At 39.1% G+C, this 18,087-nt stretch overlaps 3 protein-coding genes across 3 annotated transcripts in view; 1 reads left to right on the top strand and 2 right to left on the bottom strand.

The window, feature by feature from the left end:
• Positions 1-2,457, bottom strand: part of LOC125194662 (NADH-ubiquinone oxidoreductase subunit 8-like) — a 6,651-nt gene extending 4,194 nt beyond the window's left edge. The window contains exon 1 of the mRNA XM_048092908.1: positions 2,236-2,457. Coding sequence (XP_047948865.1) covers positions 2,236-2,457 — 222 coding nt within the window. The remainder of the gene's footprint in view (positions 1-2,235) is intronic.
• Positions 2,458-11,951: 9,494 nt separating this feature from the next.
• LOC125192285 (berberine bridge enzyme-like 8) lies at positions 11,952-13,762 on the top strand. Its single transcript, XM_048089820.1, has one exon. It carries the CDS (start codon positions 11,979-11,981, stop codon positions 13,584-13,586), a length of 1,608 nt encoding a protein of 535 aa, XP_047945777.1. The 5' UTR covers positions 11,952-11,978; the 3' UTR covers positions 13,587-13,762.
• A 2,365-nt stretch (positions 13,763-16,127) lies between these two features.
• LOC125194661 lies at positions 16,128-18,087 on the bottom strand. The gene is made up of 2 exons (XM_048092907.1): positions 18,000-18,087; positions 16,128-17,458 (listed from the first exon to the last, which is right to left on the bottom strand). The coding sequence occupies exons 1-2, from the start codon at positions 18,085-18,087 to the stop codon at positions 16,128-16,130; spliced, it is 1,419 nt and encodes a 472-aa protein (XP_047948864.1).

Below are 18,087 nucleotides of genomic sequence, written 5' to 3'. Positions count from 1 at the left end.
AGGATACTTTATTAGATTTGAGGTACCCTTAAGCTTAGACATGAATCTCTGTCGATGATCTTTTATTCTTTTAAAATTTTCTGAAGAGTTCTAAAATTTTTAATAGAATTAAATCAGAGATTTAATTAAATTAGTAAATTATTCATTAACTAGAGTGTTTACCTCCCATGCCATTTATGTAAACATACAAAAATTTGGCTCGAGGTCTAAATACTCGTTAGCGTATCGTAGTTTCTTAAAATTAATCATTTGAGCACTCTTGCTAGTTTCGAAAAAAAAATTTAGACTTATCTTCGTAGAATTAATTTGTGGACTATTAATTAATTCATAACATATAAAGGCCCATGATTTAAATAAATTCTTAGCCCATGCTTTAATTAATTAGTGGCCAACCTATTACTAAAGAGGCCCGATACAAAAAAAAAGTTGGCCCAAACTCCTACCCAACCATCGACCCTCTCTCTTCCTCCTTCATTTCCAAAATTCCCCAATCACAAACCCTAAACTCTCCCCCCTCTTCTCTCTCGCGACAACGCCCCCTGTTCCTCCACGCCTCATGCGCCCTCATCGGTTAAGAAGTTATAATAAAAATATAATTTATTAATTTTTAGAAAATAAATCGGATAAATCGGATAATTGGGTATACCGATCGGATATCGGATAACCCGATACCCGATAATCCAAAATTCTCACTACCCGATCCCGATCCGATACCGAAAAATCGGGTTTGGGTATCAATTACCCGACTTTTGGGTTGGATATCGGGTATCCAATCGATATCCATTTTGGGCCTATGTATAGCGTAGGCAGCAGGAAGGGCCACCCAATTTGGTGGAAAAAGACAAGGTGAACCACTCGACCAGGTGATCTAAATAACTCATAGCATCCCCCTGAACGGTTGAGATAACTTCAATTTTCCCACCCGTCGGGTGACATACCTAGTGGCGATTTCTATCCTTCTTTTAGCACTTTTTCTTGTGAATGTAACCGAAGTCTAACTACATATTTATGAGACTTTTGTAATTAGATTTGGGATAGGTTTTAATTGTTTAATAAATTTCAAATATTTGAGTCAACTTATGTTTTCTAGTGTAGTGATGTAGGATTGGGGAGTCAATGCCAACAATTGAGTTGGTGAAAGTTGTCTAGGTTATTTATGAGATTGATAAGATCAAAAAATCTTAGGCAAGAGTTTATGGCTGTTTATGATAAATCACATCATTTGTTACAAAGAGCTATAAGTTCATACAAAAAGCTTTTGTAAGTATTTATCTCAAATTTCCTTGCTTTTGTGTTTTTGCCTTATTATTTGTTTTATCGGTCAGAATGTGTTATTGACCAAAATTTGAGCTTTTAGCATGTTAATAGAATCTCCACAAAATTTGAACCAAAATTCTTGATTAATTGAGTGCTTGAAACTTCTTGGCTTGTTTTTTATATATTTGGGAAACTTGACATTAATTGTCAATTTTAAGCCATGAATTGTCGAGAAAATTTCCCCCATTTCTAGATGATTTGCTTGAGTCATTCAAATTTAGTTCAATTTGGAGGTTGAGAACTATCCCAAAAATTACTTGAATTATATTTCAAATTTAATTAAAAATTGGGAGGTTGGGAACTATACCAAAATAATTACCAAAGTTGAAAAAATTTCCCAAAAACCCACATCTTATGTGTGTGAGTTTGGTTTTTTTACGTCGTAGTATATTGTTTGTTTCATGTATATGATGAACCGGATTAAAGGGAAGCGGTAAAAAGATCCAATCCACGTTTTCCAACATTATATGGGCCCCTGGGGACCCACTTTTATTTATTTTTTACTCTATGCTTTTTTTCGCAAGACCATGTTCAATGGTTCCACATTTATTTATTCAATTTAAATAGTTCAATTACTAAAACTTGTCTACAATTTTAAAAATGCATTAAAAATCCCCGTAACAAATTATTACAAATTACAAAAAAAAAAAAAATTACATACAAAAAAATCCTAGAAATTAAAAATTAAAATTTTTAAAAATCCAAAAAATTAAAAAAATTACATAATTAAAATCCTAAAATATACACCCGTGAAAATTTAAAGAAGGCTACCCCAGGGGCGACCCTCAATTATTGTCGAGAGTCGGTTTTATCGAATATGTGAATCAAGGATCGGGTCTCATCCGAAAATACCCATATTTTTTAACCAAATGGCCCACAAGGGAAGTTGGTGGGGGGGGGAGGCGGCACAAAAAAAACCCAAGAGCGGGAGCCGCTTGGGGCCCGAGGTCGCGGCGCGAGGGCGGGGGTCCGCCTTTTCCCTTCCCCGGGGGCCGGGCCCGGGGCGGGGGGAACCGTGGGGCCGGGGCCGGGCCCCCGTTTTTGACCCAAAAACCCTGGAACTTTTTCACCAGGGTTCTTCCGATGGCATTGCGCTCCATACTCTTTTTTCCCCGATGGTTCCATCCGGCCGGTCGACATTGTACCGGCGAAAACGCGCCACCAAAATCCGTCCCCGGTTGGGCCTGCGGTTTTCGAAACTTCGGGAGATTACCAAATAGGCTTTAATAACTTCCCATTCCTCCGTGAGAACGGGGGTGATTTTTGGGGTCACCAAGACGCAACGAGTAAAAACACAAATTTTTACGAGGAGGCCCCGGAAGGGCCCCGAGGGTTTTTCGGGCGCCCCCCCCGGCCCCCGGGGAGCCCCCCCCCGTTTTCCCCCTTCCGCTCCCTTTTGCTGGGCCCAGGGGTAAGGAGCCACCTGGAATATTGACATACTTGGATTTTACATGGTTTTAGAGGGTGATTATGTATGAATTTGATAAATTTTTTTGTCTATTATTGGACTTGTTTATATCTACTTTTTATTATGTTAGTATGTTGACCATTTTGTTAAAATGGGGAAAAGGACAAAAAATTGGAGGGCAGCAGCCTTGGTTTGAGACAATATTTACTGGATTTTTTGGAAGTCAAATTTGGGCCCTAAGGGCATATCAATCTTTCGTTTTCGAAAGAGTTTTCGCTGGGTATCTGGGACCCCTTCAATCGGAGTTCGGAAAGGGGCGGCCGTAAAAGAACACGCCCCTTAGGGGCCCCACCCCGGCCGGGTGAAAAACCCTAAAATTTCCCCCACCGGGCCCGGGGTGGCGCAATTATGTCGAGATTCCATAGAGTACCAAAGAGCCCCCCCGGGCCGGGGTGAATTTCCCAATTTAATTCCCCGGGTCTCAAATTTGACGTTTTTCAAAAAAAAACGTTTATTTTTGAAGGGGGAAAATAAAAAGGGAAGAATTAGGTAAATTTCCCTGGCATTCTCAACAAGCAAAAAAACACATTTTCCCCTCTTTGTGAAGAACTTTGGAAGAAGTTTAAGATTCAAGTTTTCAATTTTCCACCAATTGAAAGGGATCATGATTTCCATTGTTTTCTTGGTTTCTTTTTGTTTTCTACCATGAACATGAGAAAATTTAAACATCTTTTATGTAGAATTCTTGGTGAAGATGATTGATTTATAGTTTTAATCCAATTGATTTTGTTTTTATCTTGCTTTTTGAATTGTTTGAATTATTTTTGGTTTTTTTTTTCAATTGCTTGATCACCAATTGGTAGTGTGGGTTTCTTAGAATAATCGGGAGAGAAATAATTAACCAAAAAGAGTGGATATTTACCCTTTAATTCAAAAAAAACCGGGGGAGAGTTGGGGTTTTTGAGGGGATCTTTAATCTAATCGAACTATTTTGAGGGGGGTTTCAAGAATTAAAAGGGGGAAACCCAATTATTACCCCTTTAATCTACCAATTTCTCACCCTCGGGGGGGGGTTTAATCTATATTTGTGATTGATTCAAAAATTTTCGAGACTTTAAATGGTAAATCGGTTTAAATTTGGGGTTGGGGCCATGAGTTGTGCATCGGACCCTTTGAATTTGCATATTTCTCTATCTTTTTTACAACTTGTTTTGTTTTCGTTTAAGTGCTTATTTTAATCTCTCGTTTTTATATGCTTTTGGAGTTGTTATTTTAAAAACCAAAATTCTCGATCGTCTGGATAGTGGGTTAAAATTGGGTTCCGGGGAATTTAGGTTTACACTTAATTTTTCTGTGGGATACGATATACTTTTGCTTGTCAAGCCATACAATTTTGAATTCTAAGGGGGGATTAACGGGTAAAATAAAGCCGGGGTAAAATTTTTTGGGTTTTAAAGGGGGGAAAATTTTTTGTGTTAAATAGCTTGATATCGTGATAATAATCAAAAACAATTTCGGCTTTATTTTTTCCCTTTTAATTTTTCGGTTCTCACATTTTTTGTTTCTTTTTCGGGTGTATGCACACACGTTCTAAAGGCTTCCCCTTCTAGAACCTTTCCCGACCGAGATCAACATCGAATGGGGAAGAGGAACGCATATAGGAGACTCAAAGAAGACCAAGCTTTCTTCGCCAAACCCCCAGGGGGATCCCAGACGGGGGACCCCCAATTATTCGATCACCAAATTCGGATCATATTAAAATTTTGATCCCGATTCTCCTATTCCGAGGGAAACCCCAACCCACCACTACCTCCTCCCACTAAGCCGGGAAAATCCCCGGGAGGAATTAGCCAAAAAAGGAATGGGGGCCCAAAAGCATGCTTTTAACCAATATGTTTCCATGGAGTGGTTAATCCAACCGTTTTCAACAATATCGCCCCCTTTTAAACCAACCTTTCTTGGAAAAAACCCAGGAATTCCGTTTTTCCCCAAAAAAAAATGGGCGGAAAATAATGGCCTTTTTTAGGGGCAAACGTTTTAAAACCCCTTAAGAACATGGGACCAAAAGGGTCCACAAATTCCTGGAGAAGTTCTACCCCCCTAGTGAGGCTATTAAGGGGAACACGAGATCTTTCCCCCTTTTCGATGATTCTCATGAGCCCATCGAGATGAAAGGGGAGATTCAAAGTTTAATCAAGAGGTGTCCCAATCATGGTCCGTCCCAAAAAGAAAGAAGTCATTACATTCTTAAAGGGATGTATACCCAAGCACAAGGGAGTTAAATTTTAAACCGGGAGGTAATTTTTCTCAAGAAAGGAAAAAGGAGGAGGCGATAGAGGGGGGATTAAAGAGCTGCCCCCAGTGATGAAGGATGGAGAAAACGAAAAAGGAGAAGGGTGTGGTGGCTTCTACCATAGATCAGGGATACAAGAGCACCCTATCCGACAAGCCGGATGCCTTAACCATGAAATTTGCCCGGCATGGCGATGAGGCAAAGGGCCACAAAGAGCCCCAAGGAAGTATGGAGGATGTAAAATTATACGGGGGGGCAACATGTATTATAATAACTCACGCCCGAACCCTTACCGGTGGAGGATAAACCCAAAGTTTTGGAAAAAGGGGGCATCCAAATCTTTTAGGGAACCCGAATAATGCCCCGCCCCCCGGGGATTCCCCCTTCGAGGGGAGGGGAACGACCCCAAGAAGATGACCCACGGGGGACATACTCAAGTCCTTCATGCCGCAATCTAATAAGGTCATGGAGCAAAACCGAGGAGGAAAGGTCGAGACAGAAAGGGAATGGCCCCACCTTTTAAGAACATTGATTTTCCCGACGAATTTAGACCGTGAGTACTCTACCAATGGGGAAAAATTTCCCCCGCTACCACCGGTCAATCCCAAGGCCCGCAAAGCTATACACCCAAAGGGGGGAAAAACAAACTAGGGGACCTTCAATGAAATCCGAGAATGAGGGAAAAAAAAGGAAAAGAACCAAGAGGAAATTGGCTCAAAAATTTTTAGAAAAGGTGAAAATTTTTACTCCCCCTTTAAAAACACGACTTTTACCTTCACCCACACCACAAAAAAAACCATACCCCAAAATTTGAAGTGAGGATCCCTTATCCTCAACGTTTTCCCAAGAAAAAATAGATGCCCCTTTCCGAGGTTCTTGGGACATTCTGGGAAGGGTGAACTTAATACCCCTGGGGGAGTGCACCAAAAAATGCCTACATATGCAAAGTTCCTAAAAGATGTGCTCTCCAAGAAGAAGAAGTGGATCGATTTGGAGACGGGAACATATCTCAAAAAACCGAGTGCCAAAATTTCCCAAAAACCCTACCGGCCAAGCTTAAAGATCCCGGGGGTTTCAACATCTCATGCGTCATTGGAAATGACAAAAAAGGACTTTGTGATCTGGGGGGGAGCATAAATTTGATGCCATTATCATTTTTCGTAAAGATTTTTGATCGGCACTCTCAAGCCGACTACAATCACACCAAGGAAAAAAACCGTCACCATCCTAAAAAATTGTCAGGGCGTTTTTTGAAGGTACACCCATTTATATTTCCCGGCCGGGGTTTTGTAGTGTTGGGTAGGAAAAAACTGAAACCCACCCCGGGGCCCCCTTCCCTTTCAAAAGGGAAAGCATTAATAGATATAGCGAGGGGAGAGCTCACTCTTCATATGGGCAACAAACGCCACATCTTATCTATCTACAATGCTATGAAGAGTCGTGAGGAAGAGGAACTGGTTACGAAGAAGGAGTGCAAAACTGTGCATGTTGTAGAAGTCCAAAAGGCACAAGAAATTGAGTCCACATTTGAGGATTTCTCTTTGCCGCAGTGGATGTTTGGTTCATATGGTGGATCAATTTCTAAAGAAGAGACTGCATCAAATGCCAAAGTGAAGGAGAAGAAAACAAAAGCTGAAAATTCACCCAAAGTGGAAACCAAAATTTCTGATGGAGCTCTGAAGAATACTTGGTGGAAGAAGAGATTGGCGAGATCCTATGCTTCCAAGATTGGCAGAAAATCCAACACCACCATTTATGGCGTGACATGATGCAGCTCATGGAGGACGCCGAGCCAACAACGATAACCAAAGGCACTGTAGGGGAGATAACCCCTAGTAGGTAACTTTTTAATGTTATCGTTTTATTTTGTTTTTGGTGTTGTTTTTTGTGTTGCTTGCTTACCATGTAAGTCTCCCCTTCTCCACCAACTTTTCAAACTTATTCTTTGCATAGCTTTGAATAAGTTTGGGGGGATGATATGGTGGATATGGATACTAACGAGGTACTTATCTTATTGCTTTAGATTGATTAGTTGTCTTTCGTTGCTTTTTATTTTGTTTTAGGATAGAATTGTTTTGTTTGGTTGTGATTGATTGAAAATTTAGAGGCTTGAAGTGAAAAAAATTTGGTTTCTTGGGATAAAGACTAGTTGTTAATGATAAAAACATCATCCATCTTTTAAGCTATCATGGTCTTTGACTTAAGAGTTTGAGTAATAGGTGCATAAGTAACGAATTGCTTGTTTGTCCTTGATTCATGCTATTACCTGAGTGAGATTTGAGCCAAAACTTCATTTTTTTGTGTGATTTTATTCATATGCTTGTTGTTGTTTCTAGAACTTGCTCCTAATCATATTAAATCTACATAGTGAATGTGAATTTAGGAGATGACGTTAGGCATTCTTTGTTATCCCCTTCACAAGTGTATATATTTTTGTCTTAATCCCTAGTTAGCCCTCCTAGCCTAAAAAGTGTCACAATGTCAAATATTTGTTAAGTCACCATCAAGAGTGATAAGCCTACAAACTTGGAAGCACATATGGGGCGTTGTAAAAAAAATAAAAAAAAATGTAATGGAGGTATAAGCTAGACGAAGTCTAGAGGAATAAGGAAAAAAAAAACAATAAATTTGTGGAGGTATAAGCTAGACGAAGTCTAGAAGAGTTATTGGTTGGGTTTCTAAATAAGTGGGGACCGGATAGGAGGAAGAAGTTCGACAAAGTCTTACTTATCTGAGATTTGTTATGGAAAATGGTCTTTTGTTGGGATTTGTAATATGCGAGTACTTGGGCTTATCTTACTTCTCAGCCACTTTAGCCAAAATGTTCCCTACCGTCCAAAAAGCCACATTACAACCTTAATAAAGTCCTTTCTGATTTTAGATTCACTTTCACATTCTAGTAGAGGAGATGTTTGATTTTGAGCAAGCCTATGGTAAACACTACTTGTATTTTGATTTGAGAGTATTATTTCTATACATACACTTTTGAGAGTGAGATACATATACACATATCTTGAGAGAAGCATGAATCCAAGGTGATATACGAGTTAGTAGTAAAAGTGCATTCGACGGCTTGACTTTATAGAATTTATATTGTGATATGCTCTTGTCTTCCATACTCTTTGAAACAATGATGATGTCTAAACCCCTTTAAATCCAAGTCTTCTTTTAGTTCTTTTTCTTCATTGCTTGAGGACTAGCAATTATTTAAGTTTGGGGGAGTTGACATACTTGGATATTACATGGTTTTAGAGGGTGATTATGTATGAATTTGATCATATTTTGTCTATTATTGGACTTGTTTATATCTACTTCTCTATTATGTTGGTATGTTGACCATTTTGTTAAGAATGTGTAGAAAAAGGTACAAAATATGTGGATGTGCAGCAGCCTTGGTTTGAGACAATATTTACTGGATATTTTGAAGTCTAATCAGCCCCTAATGCATATCAATCTCTTCGTCTTCGAAAGAGTTTCGCGTGGGTATCTCGCACGCCTCAATCGGAGTTCGGTAGAAGAAGTTATGGCCGTTATACGAACACTGCGCTGTCCAGAAAATCTCACCCGGCCGGGTGAATTATTACCCTATAATTCCACCCGGCCGGGTGGCGCAATTATGCCTGCGAGATTCCAGAGAGTACCAAAGAAGTCCCACCCGGCCGGGTGAATTTCCAGTGGATTAATTCCACCCGGCCGGGTCAATTTGACGTTTTTCAGCAGAAACGCTATTTTTGAAGAGGGGAATAAGAAGGAAGAATTAGGTCAATTCTAGGCATTCTCAACAAGCAACAAAACACATCTCTCTCTCTTTGTGAAGAACTCTTGGAAGAAGATTGAAGATTCAAACTTCAATTCTTCCACCAATTGCAATTCGGATCATGATTTCCATTGTTTTGCTTAGTTTCTTTTTGTTTTCTACCATGAACATGAGTAGCTAAACATCTTTTATGTAGAATTCTTGGTGAAGATGCATTGATTTATAGTTTTAATCCAATTGACTTCGTTTTTATCTTGCTCTTGCAATTGTTTGAATTATTCTTGTGCTTTTTCCTGTCAATTGCTTGATCACCAATTGGTAGTGTAGGGTTTCTTAGAATAATCGGGAGATGAAATAATTAATCTTGAAAGAGGGATACTTCACACCTTAATTCAATAAAACTCGGGAGAGTTGAGGTTTTGAGTGAGATCTTTAATCTAATCGAACTATTAGGAGTTAGGTCTAAGAATTAGAAGGGGACTTCAATTATTACACCTAATCTACGGATTTCTCACCTCGGGAGGGGGTTTAATCTATATTTGTGATTGATTCAACAATTCTGGAGACTTTAAATGGTAAATCGGTTTCAATTGGGTTAGGCTATGAGTTGTGCATCGGATCCTTGAATTCTGCATATTTCTCTATCATTTTTACAACTTGCTTCTTTGTTTTCTTGTTTAAGTGCTTATTTTAATCTCTGTTTTTATATGCTTTTAGTAGTTGTTAGTTTAAAACCAAAATTCTCGATCGTCTGGATAGTAGTTGAAATTGGTTCGTGGTACTTAGGTTTACACTTAATTGTCTCTGTGGGATACGATATACTCTTGCTTGCTGTTTGCTACGATAGCCCCGTACACTTGCGGGTATTAATTGGGTAAAATAAAGTTGAGTCAAATATGCGAACCTTGGGTTTTAGGACGGGGCGAGAAATCCGTATCCGGATTAGGGAATGACGATGAGCTGAACCATTCGAGGTTCCATCCGCGGGAGTCGGAGGGGTGATCGCCGGAGCCGGACATTTTATGTAAGAGTGAAAGAGCTAGAATTTAGATGAGAATTGATTAGAGAAGTATTTTTTGTAGTGTGGTGTAAAAAATTTTTTGCGGAAATGAGGATATTTGTAGATGAAAATGTGAATTTTGGGATAAAAATAATGAAAAATAAATTAAAATTGGAGAAAAAATGGATATATTTTATTGGGAAGTGGGAAAATAAGTTTTTTTAAATTTAAAATCAATTTTTTAATATATTTCGAATTTTTAAAAAAAAAATAAAAAATGCCAACGGCATTGCCGTTGGCTAATAACACGCCGCCACGTCACCCTGCTCAATGCCACGGCGGAACTCGGTACATCGAGCAGGGCCGTGCTGTCGGCAAGAGTTTTATCGATAAAATTTTGAATATGTCAGTTCAAATAAACACATTTTTTTGTTTTATAAAACGTAATTTTTGATGAGGTTTCTTTCAAAACTGTTAGTGAATGATAAACGTAATACTTAAAAGTAATCGTTTTTTATAAAAAAATACTAACATACCTTTTAAAAACATACATGTAATACTAGAGATATGAACTTTCACCAGAAGCGTGTACAAGAAAGTTGAAGGGGAGAATATAGTGTTTAATGGTACTTTATGTTAACAGTAGATTGTTGATTGGAAACAGTAATGAGATATTGTCAAGCATGAGAAAATGGTTATCAACTTTGTTTGATACGAAATATATGTGAGAAGTTGGACACATTCTAGGCATTGAGGTTTTTAGGAACAACTAGAAGCGAATGTTGTATTTATTTCAAGAATCTTACGTCAAGACGATAACTAAATGCTTTAGCATGAAAGATTCCAAAAAATGTTTTTTATCATTTAGCAATGGAATCACGTTGTCTCAAGACACGTGTCCTAAAACAGTACTTGCACAATATGAAGATGGTGGTAGCGTCGGATGGCAAGTAGCGGTAAGGCTTTATCCGAAAGGGGAGAGATGAGTGTAAAAGGGAACTAGGGCACGATTTCCATACATCTTTCAGCCTCTATTTTTGACATAATACATAAGTAGTTAGAGAGAAGAGGAAGCTCCAGATTCTTCCAAGGTTGAAGATGGCGATTGAACTCGATTCATCTTCGGGAATAAAGTCTAGATCATTATAAATGTTTTCTTTGTTCTTAGCTTTGATTTCAGGAAGAACGTGACAGAACTGTATATACAGTTTTAGAATTCTTAATGACGATACTTTGATCATGTGTTGACTAATCTATCATTTTTCATGGCTAATTCATGTTGTGGCTTTGTTATTCTTGTGGTTTACATTCGTTTGATTAGTCAACTTATGCATGAATTTGGAAATAGAAAGATGAATAGAAATAAAGACCAATTCATAATGTTAAGGATATGAGATTGTTAAACTTAAACGGAGAAATAAAACATAAGAGGAAAAATATTTTTTTATAGTGCGTATGTCATTTTGTTGTTTACTCCATCCGTCCCTCATTAGGAGTCACTTTTTTCCATTTCATTCCGTCCCCAATTAAGAGTCACACTTCATTTTTACCATAAATAGTAGTAGGTCCCACATTCCACTAACTCACTTCACTCACATTTTATTATAAAACCAATATAAAAAAGTGGGTCCCACATTCCACTAACTTTTTCAACCAACTTTTCTTTACATTTCTTAAAACCCGTGCCCGGTCAAACCATGACTCCTAATGGGGGACGGAGGGAGTATTATTTACTGTATTACAAGTTACAACCAATCTTCTTTTCCAATTTAGCTGAAATATGCGACGTAGAAAAAAATACCTTTAAAATGAAGAATAGTAGAATTTCGAATATCAATTAAAAAAAAAAAATCATACTCCTTATCGCCTGCTGGAAGGCCAGTCAAGAGTCAAATTTCATTATGAAGATATTCAAAGATCAAATATCCATAGTCAAAATTAATGAGTTGGTTTATTTGAATTTGCTTTTCAAGAATCATGCAGTCGTATAGAGCTACGCGCCGCCTCGTCAATATACAGACTATGAAATCGGTTATTCAATGGAATTTTTATCTGACAATTGTTTTCAATTCTTCTTATTTCATTCAAACTCATAATAATAATATTAGTATTCAAATTCAATGTTCAAACTCTATTGACTAATTTTTTACCTATAAAAGGAATACAACAAACGAAGCCCCCCAAAATAATCATCTATCAAATCATGAAGATTTATACTACTACTCTATCCTTGCTTCTTACCTTCATTTTTCTCTCCTCATCGACTTGTAGTGAAAGCAACCGCCACTTTCTTCAATGCCTCTCCCAAAATGAAAAATCCAACAACTTCTCTTCCATTTCCAATCTCATCTACACCCCAAACAATTCTTCCTACATTTCAATCCTACAATTTTCCATCCAAAACCTAAGATTCATCTCCGAATCCACCCCCAAACCACAACTCATCATAACCCCGAAACTCGAATCTCAAATCCCACCCATCATACACTGCGCCAAAGCCACAAACCTCCAAATCCGAACCCGAAGCGGCGGCCATGACTTCGAAGGACTATCTTACGTTGCAAAACTCCCCTTTCTCCTCCTCGACCTAATCCACCTTACCGATATCAAAATCGACGTCGTCGCGAAAACCGCATGGGTCCAAGCAGGCGCCACAGTCGGTGCTCTATACCACACGATAGCCGAGGCAAGCCCGGTTCTCGGATTCCCCGCCGGAAGCTGCCTAACCCTGGGAGTCGGTGGCCACTTCAGCGGCGGAGGCTACGGGACTTTGATGAGGAAACACGGACTCGCTGCTGACCAAGTCATCGATGCGAGAATAGTCAACTCTCGCGGTCAAATTCTCGACAGAAAGTCAATGGGCGAGGATCTATTCTGGGCTATCAGAGGCGGCGGCGGGGCCAGTTTTGGTGTGATTCTTGCATGGAAAGTGCGACTAGTGGATGTTCCTGAAATAGTCACTGTCTTCAGAATCCAGAGGAGTCTGGAGCAGAACGCGACTCAGCTCGTCCACCGCTGGCAGTCTGTGGCCCCGGAACTGGACCGTGATCTCTTAATTGGAGCGCTGATAGGTCCCGGCCAAGACGAGATCACGAAGAAAGCGACTATCCGTGCTACTTTCTTCTCGGTCTTTCTTGGCCGGGCCGAGAAATTACTAAAGGTGTTGCAAATCAGATTTCCGGAGCTAGGGTTAGCGAGAGAAGACTGCACGGAGATGAGCTGGATCCAGTCGACGCTATTCATCGCCGGATTCCCGATCGAATCACGTGAAGTTCTTCTCAACAGAAGCGATCCCGGCGTGAGGAGCTTCAAATCGAAGTCGGATTACGTGCAGAAGCCGATACCAGTGAAGGGGCTCGAGGGAATATGGCGGCGGCTGTTGGAGCCGGAAGCGGCAGCGGCGTTGGTGCTGTTGATGCCGTACGGCGGAAGAATGGCGGAGATTAGAGAGTCGGCGCTTCCGTTTCCGCATAGGGGTGGGAATCTGTTTGAGGTTGCTCCGGTGGTGTATTGGAGTGAAGATGGAGGTGGGGATTCGGAGAGGTATGTAGATTGGATAAGAAGGCTTGAGAGTTACTTGACGCCTTATGTTTCGTCTTCTCCGAGGGCGGCGTACTTCAACTACAGAGATCTCGATATCGGTGTTAATGGGGATGGAGGGAAAGCGATGAGTTACACACGAGCTGGGATTTGGGGTGCAAGATATTTCAAGGGTAATTTCGCTCGGCTTGTTCGAGTTAAAACTCTGGTTGATCCCAGTAACTTTTTCAAGAATGAGCAAAGCATTCCACCGCTGAAAGTAAGAGAATAGAGATTACAGTAGCTTCTTCCGTCCCAATAAATATGCAACATTTTAATAAAAAAAAAAAGTGGATAATATAGATTTTATTGATTTTGTGTGCATTATTTACACGAACATGGCATAACATGGGTCACTTTAAAATTTGTGATTATTTCAAAAAATAAATATGTTTATAATTGTTTTCAGTATGCCTCATTATTCAATGTTGACACTCCTTTTAATGATAATATTATATGTATATGTAATTATTGTCATCATTCTTTTATTATTTGCCAGTCATTGTCCATCTGTATCTCTCGCAACTTCCACTGCCCATGCCGCAACTACTACTTTTGGTGTGACAAATATTGAAAATACTACAGTTGTTAATAATAGTTTAGGCCCCGAGAGTCGTAATCCTGATTCTGCAATGTACAAGACTTAAACTCGTTTACTTTTATACATAAATGCATGTACTCCCTCCGTCCCAAAGAAGATGACCCTACCTTAGGCGGCACGGGATATTATAACTTTATTTTGTGTGTTATATGAAGAAATAAAAAAAAAGATAGAGATGGAGAATAAAATAGAGATAAAAATGTTACAATTTTTAGTAATAATCATCTTGATTGAGACAAACTAAAAAGGAAAGTGGGTAGAGTGTATTATAAAACATAAATGACAAACAAAAACATAATGTGACAAAAAAATTCTTTTTATCTATCGGAAGGTAGTAGTTGTAGGGCTATACATCTACAGTCAACTCGAAACATGTATATAAATCTAATATAGTTGGTGTGAAAATTTTCATAATTCAAACTTTGAATCACCATAAATATATTATATAGGTGCCGTAAATGAAAATTCATTATTGTTGCATTTAAATTGCTTGTTCGTATTTGAGTTAGACAAGACGTATTTGAGCGAGTCAAGAAAAACAATGATTAACTTGAAAAATTAAACCATCATCTAAAGTCCAAACAATGAAGGTCTCAAATTATTAATTTATATTACAATATTGAAATACTTTTCCGCAAGCCAAAACTGACTCCACAAATTATAATTATATGATCATATATGCACTCACTAATACATTTTCTCATACCTCTGAATTTCACACCATGGAATTCTCACACATTTTTGGCTTCTTGAAAATTTACACCGAATCAATCAAACTCGTTTTCAAAAATGCAAAAGTAATAGCATCAATCACCGCAGTTTCCATTTTCCTCTCATCCATCCTCTTTCTGATATTCACTTTCATCTACCAAACCGCCGCCAACTTCTCCGGCTCCGCCGTCTCCAACCTAAAAATAGAAATATTCACCGCGTTTATTTTGGTAGCGTACTTGTGTTTATTGGCCGCTTATTTGGCGATCGCCAAGGCGTCGTGGATCGCAGCGGTGATAGCAACGGCCGCGTCGTACAACGGCGGCAGAATATTACCGTTGCAAGAAGTATTCGACTGTCTGAAAGCGAAATGGACAGGTCGGTTGAGGGTTAAGTACCGGCGACCGCGAGATCCGAAGCATATCGTGTGGCTGATCGTAACGGCTGTGGCTGTTGTTGAAGTTTTGTACGATCCGAAAAATCCCTTTTGGATAGTGGCCTTGTTTGCGTGTTTCGTTTTGCGCCTCTACACCGCGGTTGTTTGGAGCGTGGCGGCCGTTATTCCGGCTTTGGAAGAAGACGGGTGTGAGGCGGTGGCGGTGGAGAGAGCCGAGGAACTTGTTCAAGGGCGGAGACTCGATGGGTTTATGGTCAACTTGTTTTTTTCTTTTATGTATTTGATTCTTGTGTTTGGTTTCTGGATGATTGTGGGCGATCGGGGGAGGCTTAATCTACCAGTGTACGGCCTCTTCTTCGTCAACAGTATTTCGATCATGAGGATCTTTGCCGGTGTAATGTACACGGAATACTATTTTCGATGCAGAGAGTACCACGGCGAGGAGATATATTTCCTTCGCACACCCCTTGTAAATCATCTTACTTAACTTTTCAAGTTAATTATTTATGTGTTGGTATTTCAATTGTAAAATTTCTGTTAAAACGGTTGATTACATATAACAGATTTGTTTTTGGATCATCTGGCTGAAAGATTTTAAACTGATTGGAATTATATTGAGATCGCAGTTGACACATCGAAGCATTTAAGGCTTCTGACCCTTGGGTCATCCTGGATTCAGCTCTGACTTGCGTCATTTAGACCATGTTTATCAGCAACCATCCAACTAAACCCAACCATCCACTTTTTCAACATTTAATTCATTTCTATCTCCTCCATATCATCTTCCACATCATCAATATTCATCCAACCCAACCACACATATTTTCATGGTTTATCAATGACCACCCAACCACACTATTATACATTTATTTTTATATCATTTTTTAAATAAGAATATTATTACATGAATATTTATTATTGCATAATAAAATTATGATTAAACGCAATCAATGACAAACTAAAAATTATAGAGACAAACTTAAAAAAAACATAAATTACAATAATTGAAATACGAAATTGAAAATACATAATTAGTTATCATACATAAGATGAAAACTAGACATTTAATTGGAATTGCCGAATTTCGCCGATATATGCTCAACCAAATCGTTTAGCAGAGCTTTGTGAGCTTCTCTGTTTTGAAGTTGGGCTTTATTTTTCATGTAAGAAGCTAGACTCGCGATCCTATTCGTAGAATATATGAAATCATTATTCGCATCTCCACCTTCATTCTCACGACTACTTCGTCCAAGTCGATCTTGAATAAATTCGGCTGGATCACAATAGTTTGAATCCGTGCTTCTTTCATCTTCCACTATCATATTATGCAAGATTATGCAAGCAATCATTATTTTCCCCATAATATCACGATCCCAAATAAGACATGGGCATTTGATAAAAGCAAAACGAGCTTGCAAAACACCAAAAGCTCGCTCAACATCTTTTCGCGCGGACTCTTGATGTCGAGCAAACAACTTGTGCTTCATCGTTTGTGGACCCGGAATAGATTTGACAAATGCCGCCCATTGAGGATATATGCCATCAGTGAGATAATACCCCATATTTTTTTCGTGGCCATTTACTATGTAATTTACCTTCGGTGCTCGACCTTCCAAAATATCATCAAAAACAGGAGATTGATCAAGCACATTAATATCATTTTTCGAACCTGGAGTTCCAAAAAAAGCATGCCAGATCCACAGATCTTGAGATGCTACTGCTTCCAAGATGATTGTCGGACTCCCGCTTCTTCCCGCATATTGTCCAGCCCATGAAGTGGGACAATTTTTCCATTCCCAATGCATGCAGTCAATACTACCCAACATGCCTGGAAACCCACGTTGTTCTCCAATATGCAGAAGTCTTGCCAAGTCTTCTTCGGTGGGCTTTCGCAAGTACTCATCGCCAAAGTTAGAAATTACACCTTCAACGAACTTGATGAGAGATTTGCGAATGAGTTGTGCGCTCATTCTCAAATATTCGTCATGCAAGTCGGCCGCCGTCCCATAGGCCAACACCCTCATCGCTGCTGTATATTTCTGAATGGCAGACATGCCAAGCCGACCAGTAGCATCACGCTTTTGCATAAAAAAGTTGTCGGTCTCGACGAGCTTGTTCATTATTTTTTCGAACAAAGGTTTTCGCATGCGATACCTTGTTCGGAAAAAATCTGGAGGATAGATTGGATCTTCAGCAAAGTATTGCTCGAAAATAATATCATGACCCTCCTCGCGTTTCCTTTCAATGTATCTCCTTCTAGCTCTAACCGTGTGGGTTGTAGGTTGTGAAGACAGGGTTGTTGGCCAAATAGCTACATCCTGGATTAGTTGATCGAGTTGTTGATTTTGTTCAACAATTTTTTCTTCCCATTCATTGTCTTCGAGAAGATTGAAAGCTTCAAAATTAGAACTTGATGATATTTTTTAGGGAGATTTGGCTCAATAATTGTGAGAGGATTTGTGTGTAACTTTCATGAAGCATATAGGTAAATATATGTAGAAGTTATTTGTTGAGCATAGGCTTCCACTACTATCATTTGTGAGCACATGGGTTTTCCTTGGATTCTACCACCACTTGAGATAAAAAAAAAATGACTTGTAATGTAGTCATACTTTGATTTTCGTGATCACATGGGTTTTCTATTGGATTCCACCACCACTTGTGATGGAGAATGACTTGTCATGTAGTCATACTTTGATTTTCGTGATCACATGGGTTTCTATTGGATTCCACCACCACTTGTGATGGAGAATGGCTTGTCATGTAGTCATACTTTGATTTTCGTGATCACATGAGTTTCTATTGGATTCCACCAACACTTGTGAGTGGAAAATGACTTGTCATGCAGTCATACTTTGATTTTCGTGATCACATGGGTTGAGTAATGGATTTCACCATCACTTGTGAGTGGAAAATGTCTTGTCATGTAGGCATACTTCCATTATTCGTGATCACATGAGTTTCTAATGGATTCCACCACCACTTGTGAGTGGAAAATGACTTATCATGTGGGCATACTTCCAT

Source organism: Salvia hispanica, chromosome 6 (assembly GCF_023119035.1).
Source record: "Salvia hispanica cultivar TCC Black 2014 chromosome 6, UniMelb_Shisp_WGS_1.0, whole genome shotgun sequence".
Lineage (NCBI taxonomy): Eukaryota > Viridiplantae > Streptophyta > Magnoliopsida > Lamiales > Lamiaceae > Salvia > Salvia hispanica.
This window is presented reverse-complemented; position numbering and strand designations above follow the sequence as displayed.

Bases quoted from the DNA above. Each gene is read 5' to 3' on its own strand.
- LOC125192285 (XM_048089820.1), top strand. From the start codon at position 11,979: ATGAAGATTTATACTACTACTCTATCCTTGCTTCTTACCTTCATTTTT.
- LOC125194661 (XM_048092907.1), bottom strand. From the start codon at position 18,087: ATGGAAGTATGCCCACATGATAAGTCATTTTCCACTCACAAGTGGTGG. The intron at 17,459-17,999 runs GTATGCCTACAT...CTAATTTTGAAG, and splicing joins TGTGATCACGAATAATGGAA to CTTTCAATCTTCTCGAAGAC.